We start from the raw sequence: 7,105 nt of genomic DNA on the forward strand, positions 1-7,105 counted from the left end.
AGAAGTCTGTCTAATAATCAGATAGAACTGTTAAACAAAGGAATTAAAATGTATACAAAAAAGTATTATAACGATTTTTTTTTCATATTGTTAGTAATAGAAAGGCAAACATTATAATACTTTCTCGTTTGCCGTCAGCATTCAGCAAATACGCATTTATATCATTTAAACAAATCTTTGAATGACTAATGAACATCTAATTTCAAAAACCTTGCAAACTTAGTCGAACCCAGTTGTGAGATCTTATGAAGTGTGCATTTGTATCCTGCACGATCGCGTGTTCTCTGTTTGACGGTCGGTCCGTGTGAATTAAATGCGGACAGGAGGAGAGTTCAGCTTCATTGAGATGCGCGATCGACAAACTTTAAACTCTTGATTTCAAATTATGCTGCGCTTCATGCTTTTGCCCAATGTCATATTCTTGTCATTTTCACTGTGTGCTGTATGTAAAATGAGTGTTACTTTGGCTTTATTTGAAAAAAAATGTGATTCCCAATGCACACAAACTTTCCAGAATACTGAGTGCCCTGTTGGTTACAGTGTTTACTTCCTTTTTAATTATATTTTTATTAAATATTTGTTTATTTGTGAAAAATACTTTGTCATTTAAAGTATAAGCATGTTTATTTTACACACTTATTTTTTAATCCATTTTCAAATTATTTCAAATTTCTTAAATATTAAATAAAATAAATAAAATCATATCGGCCATCGGCCACCCTGCTTTCCAATATATCGGCATCGGCTGTCAAAAAACCAATATCGGTCGACCACTACTTAGAATACTATGAAATATTTTGCGTATCTTATACTGTGTAAGAAACCACATCATCTCACAGAAGGATTTATTTCAAACACTCGACTGACGTTATGAAGTGAGTTTGGAGTAAAAACATGTTATTAAATGTGGTATTTTCACATGCTTTCAGATGGAGCAGCATTTACTACACAGAGCCATAGTTCACTGAGAAGCTATGCAAACAACTGTCATTATCGCGAATGATTTCTTCGATTTCATAATCATACGATTATATCGTTTGCACATTTTTAAAATTTTTTTTGCATAGCTTGTCAGTGAACTACAGCTCTGTGTAGTTCTTTTGCGTAGCTTGTCAGAGAACTACGGCTCTGTGTAGTAAATGCTGCTCCATCTAAAAGCAGGTGATGGAGATTTACTACTAATCACAGAACCGGCTTTACTGACAAGATGTGCATGACAATCACATTCGATTAATCGTGCATTCGTGCAGCCCTAGCGCAGACACTGGACAAAACTTTCTATCACTGGACATAACTTCTATATTTCTATCTTTCTATTTCTATAAACCTTCTTTCTATCGTGTCGACCACCAGTATTTGCACTAGTGTTCATTTTGTCAGCTATTTTAATTTTAGTCTTGGTCTTAGTCCCGGGCTAAAATGTCCTTGTTAGTTTTGATCATATTAAGTCAACCTTATCCTATTTAGTTTTAGTCAAGTTTTAGTCGACTAAAAGTCTCAACGTTTTAGTCTAGTTTTAGTCGAAGAAAACCTGAAGTATTTTAGTCTAGTTTTAGTCAATTAAAACTTGACATTTTAGCAATATTATATTATTAATTAACTGTACAGCAGTATTAATTTTGGCAGCCATTTTTAATAGCTAAACTCCAGCTGGTTTGTTTTTCAGATCATCTGCAGCGACGTTTCCGCAATGTGGAGCGAGCGTGTGCGCATGGTTGCCAGATTGCTTAAAATAAGCAAAACACACCGGGCAGAAAATGTATGAATTTAACATGCATAACATGAAGCTCTGATTCGGGGATTAGAACTCTTCATATCTGGCAACTGCACTCATGAAAGCTCGCGTAGTAGAGGCGTGTAGAGCAGTAACATTTTGTCTCCTTTTTTGACAAATAAAAAGTTTTTTGGTAAAGTTTTTATCTTTTTGAATACATTTTAGTCTCGTCTTATTTCATCAATGAAATTGCATGTTGATATTGTCTGCCTGTGGCTCAGCAGTAGAGCATTGTCTTAGTTATTGTTTATTGACCTTATTGTCGTCTCGTCTTAGTCATGGAAAAAAAGCTAGTCAACAAACTTTTTTTGTCATAGTCTTCGTTAACAAAATTAACACTAATTTGCACGCACTATAAAATTTTCTGTACTGCTGGGGTATGCATACCCTAGGCCTTTACGTCAAAACTGAAGTATACTTAACCATTTTTTATGAGCTCTGCAGTCAGTCCAACCTCAGCTGCTACTACAGGCGATGCACTTCATCAAAACACGCATACAGAAAGCGGGACATGTGCTTCTTTTCAAAGACAGCTGGACCGTACAAAAGAATTAAATTAACTACTTTTCAATTTACCCAGTCTTTTAAAAAAACGTGGCGCATTTTTTTTCTTTTTTTTTTTGTTGTCATGTCTATTTAGTACCTTGTTGTTTACTTTGATTTTGAACTTCCATTCAGAGTCATTTCTCAGCAAATGTTGATTATGCCAATTAATCAGATTTAAATTCATGTGATGTTGTTCATTCAACCGGAAGTTTTGAAAAGTTACTGAAGTTTGTTTCTTTACTAGAAAAAATTGCTTCGTGTCAGTGAGTGTATGACTGTACTTTGTATCCACTGGTCATTGCAGGATCATTGTAAGGCTCTTGTGTCATTTCAGCACTTCCTGATGTATGGTATTGTCATGCTGTGGCGTCGCTGTGTTCACTGGAGCAAACCATATTCATTTTTCACAAGTCAGGCCATAGTCTGCAGATTCTTACAGACTCAAGTATTGCCCAATATTTTCAAGAAACTCGTTCTGTCTTCAGACTAATTGAAGTTGCATTTGTTAATTTTAATGCATAGAGAAGTGTGCAAGACCACTTCCTTTGCTCTTTTTCTTGTTTGGTAAATAATATGAGCAAAGTTGCTGACATTGTATCTTTCCATGCAGGTGGAATCGTTCATACTAGACCAGGAGGATCTGGATAACCCCGTACTAAAGACAGCTTCAGAGCTGCTCCTATCCAGCGCAGCAGACGGAGCCGACCTCAGAACAGTAGACCCAGAAACACAGGCCCGGCTCGAGGCATTATTAGAAGCAGCAGGTATATCCTCCGGCTGACCCTGATGTGATCGTATTAAGCCTAATGATTTATCCTGTGTCTCTGCATGCATGTGCTCACAACTTCTGTTTGTGTTTATTCAGCGTCTCCACAGTGCTGAGCACAAGTCGCACTTTCCGTTTCTGTGTTGTAGACTTTAGAGCAAAGATCCTCCGAATTGCTTTTTGTTGGAATTTGTTGCCACAAAATGCCCACAGAATCGTAAATAATTAGGGCTGCAACAACTAACTTATTATAATCAATAAAAATAATCAGTGAAGAATTTCATAACTGTGCACAGAGAAAATTTCTATAAAAAGTGCATTTGATTACTTTTTAATCGTTACTATATATTGTAACTTTTTATACACTACCATTCAAATGTTTGTGGTTGGTCAGAATTGTATGTTTTTGAAAGCATTGTCTAATGCTCAACACTGCATTTATTTCTTGAAGAAACCAAAACATTGTGAAATATTATCACAATTTAAAATAACTGTTTTCTACTTTAATATATTTTAAAATGTAATTTATTCCTGTGATAGCAAAGCTGAATTTTTCAGTAATGTTAATTTCGTTAATGAAAACTGATGAAAAAGGTTTGATAAAATAAGACCATAAGATCAATAAACAATAACTGTGACTATCAACAGTGTCATTGAAAATAAAAGATGAGACTAAATTGTCGAAAAAAGAGGAGACAAAACATTACTGACTGCTGTACCTCTACTACGTGAGCTTTCATGTTTGCGGTTGCCAGATACCAAGAGTTCAAATCCACAAATAGGAGCAAATCTGTTGAAAGCATACATTTTCTGCCTGGTGTTTTACTTAATTGTTGTCATCTGGCAACCATGCACATACTCACTCTACATATTTATCAGTTTAACCATTATACAGCATGATGAAAATTAGGGGTGTCGAATTTAATCGTTTCTATGATGCATCGCGATGCAGACGAGGACGATTCGGTATCAGTTCAGTAATAGACCATAACCGATTATAACGTACTGACGCTTTTCTGACGTCACTTGTCGCGGTAGCATACAGGCACGTTCGGCTTGAAGCGCCGCTGCTCAGAATGATCAGTGTATGACATCAAATACTGTGAGAGCAGACGGATCCTTATGCTTTCGAATCGCTCTCGCGGTTTATGTCATACACTGATCATTCTGTGCAGTGCCGCTTCAAATCGAACGCGCCTAATGGCGGAGGGAGACGAGACGCGAATGCGAGTAATTAAAAATGCTCCAACTATTTTAAAAGCCGACATCTGGCCACATTTCGACTTTTATGAACATCCTGGTAAGCACGACCTGGAGAAGAGACACGCTGTGTGTAAATCATGTCACGCACAATAAAATATGCAGGGGGTAATACCACTAACTTGAGAAACCATGTCAAGTACAGTTCATATATCTGACTGCTTGTATTTATTGACAAAATTGTATACATGTGAAGTAAAATTGAAAATTGAGGGTCACTTGTCGCGGTAGCATACAGGCACGTTCGGCTTGAAGCGCCGCTGCTCAGAATGATCAGTGTATGACATCAAATACTGTGAGAGCAGACGGATCCTTATGCTTTCGAATCGCTCTCGCGGTTTATGTCATACACTGATCATTCTGTGCAGTGCCGCTTCAAATCGAACGCGCCTAATGGCGGAGGGAGACGAGACGCGAATGCGAGTAATTAAAAATGCTCCAACTATTTTAAAAGCCGACATCTGGCCACATTTCGACTTTTATGAACATCCTGGTAAGCACGACCTGGAGAAGAGACACGCTGTGTGTAAATCATGTCACGCACAATAAAATATGCAGGGGGTAATACCACTAACTTGAGAAACCATGTCAGGTACAGTTAATATATCTGACTGCTTGTATTTATTGACAAAATTGTATATATATGTGAAGTAAAATTGAAAATTGAGGATGCAGTGCATCGTCAATGCATTGTGATATCGAATTGAACCGAATCAAATGACATATGAACCGTGAGACCAGTGTAGGTTCACACCCCTAACTAAAATGTCACTGTTGACTAAAACTAGACTAAAATGCTCAGACATTTAGTCTACTAAAACTTGACTAAACAAAAACAGGACAAGGTTGACTAAATATGATAAATAGTAAATTTGACACAGGACTAAGACTAAATTAAAAAATGGCTGACAAAGTTAACACACTTTCAGCCATTATTCCAGTCTGAAGTGTCACATGATCCTTCAGAAACCATTCTAATATGCTGATTTGCTCAAGAATTAAAGAAAATTTTCCTGACCTCAAACTTTTGAACAGTGTATATCAAATTTTTTTTGTGTGTATATATTAGGGCTGCACGATAAATCGCATGCGATATTTAACGCGCATCTTGTCAGAAAGCCGGTTCTGTAATCAGCGGTAAATCTCCATCACCTGCGGGCTTTCACATTGAGCAGCATTAACTACACAGAGCCGTTGTTCACTGACAAGCTGCGCAAAAAATCGCGCGAATATGAACGTGGTTTTGCCGCTGATTACAGAACCGGCTTTACTGACAAGATGCGTGTTAAATATCGCATGCGATTTATCGTGCAGCCCTAGTATATATGTAGAAAGTATTATAATGATTTCATTTTGCACGTTGTTTAAAAGAGAGCATTGGGTAAGATGAATATCCAATTCACTGAGGAAATAATAATTGATTTTCAAAATATTTGCGAGAAGTAGCCCTAACAAAAAAAGCAGTTCTTTTTAAAAGCTACATAGCAAAGTGTTAATCTGTTTCTCTTATGTGTGACATTTATTATGAATAGAAACAAAGTGCTGCATATGGGTCTCTCGGCTAAAGAGTTCATGATTACAGTATATATAGATCTACTACTGATTGAGCAGCGCAGGCAGTTTGAGTTCACATGCAGAAATCTCTGTATTCGGAGAGTTAGAGCTTAATATAGCCCTGCAAATCCTTAAAACCTGTTTATTTTTACATGCTTTACATCCTGTAGCGTTTCTAGTCCTTATGGCCCAGAGTGAGCTTGCATTGCATGTGATTGCTGACGTGTTAATGATCTACAGCTCTGCGTAAAGGGTCTTGGGAGGGCTAAGGGTCAGTGTCACATGGTTTGTCTGCAGAGCATTTCATAACGTTTTATAAACTGGGAAACTGGTGGCTGGTGGTACTTGGCACCAAGTTTTGCCATGTTCTGTTGACCTAGTCTGTGCGTTATGCCATTGTGTGTGCTTGTTTGGGATGAGTTGGTTTGGGTGAGGCCCAGCATGTTAGGCATGATTCTCTACACCGGCCTGCCCTGCCCCATGAGCGGATAGTTATCTCGCAGAGTAACCAAAGGGGAGATTAGTGGCAACAATGAATTTCCATACAGCAGCAGCAGCCTCACTCGTGACTCAGCACTGGCCTTTAGTACACTTGTGTACTGTCTGTATTAGGGATGCCAATTTTCGATCATTTCCATGCCGGCATGACAGGATGTGCAAAAGCCACTCAAAAAAACCCCGCTTTCTCACCCGAAGTAAAGGGGTTTTAGTCTGAATTAGGGCTGGACGATATGCCCAAAATTGATATCACGATATATTTCTTAATTTCGGTCGATACGATATAATTCCGATATCAATATGGCCACTATTTATCTGAAATAGAAATCTTTTGTAACATTATGAATGCCTTTATCATCACTTTTGATCAATTTTAAGCATCCTTGCTAAATAAAAGTATTAATTTCTTTCCCAAAAAAATAATAAAAATTATACTGAATGGAATAGTGTATAATGTTAAAATAAAATTATCCCAAACGTAACTGTGGCGCGTGTGGCTGTGTTGAGCAGTGAGTGAACCGCTTCCATCGGCGCTGCTGCAGCAAAACACACTGTTGCTAACATCAAACATTTTATGACCGGTACTTAATTTGATCCTGCTGGATCCTGTTCCGGAAAATGTCAGATTAAAATTTTTTGCGTTCCGGTAGGCCTATTTGTTTTTAAAAATCCGGCATTTACAGTGCATCAGATTGTGACAGTGCCTG

General features: G+C 37.6%; 1 protein-coding gene across 2 annotated transcripts in view; it reads left to right on the forward strand.

Annotated features, from left to right (window-relative positions):
- Positions 1–7,105, forward strand: part of ankhd1 (ankyrin repeat and KH domain containing 1) — a 67,445-nt gene that overhangs the window by 26,520 nt on the left and 33,820 nt on the right. For both annotated transcript variants that reach the window (XM_016501518.1, XM_016501519.1), the window contains exon 3: positions 2,931–3,084. In XM_016501518.1, coding sequence (XP_016357004.1) covers positions 2,931–3,084 — 154 coding nt within the window. The remainder of the gene's footprint in view (positions 1–2,930; positions 3,085–7,105) is intronic.

The sequence above is a fragment of the Sinocyclocheilus anshuiensis genome, unplaced genomic scaffold, assembly GCF_001515605.1.
Source record: "Sinocyclocheilus anshuiensis isolate Anshui unplaced genomic scaffold, SAMN03320099.WGS_v1.1 scaffold1023, whole genome shotgun sequence".
NCBI classification, from domain to species: Eukaryota; Metazoa; Chordata; class Actinopteri; order Cypriniformes; family Cyprinidae; genus Sinocyclocheilus; species Sinocyclocheilus anshuiensis.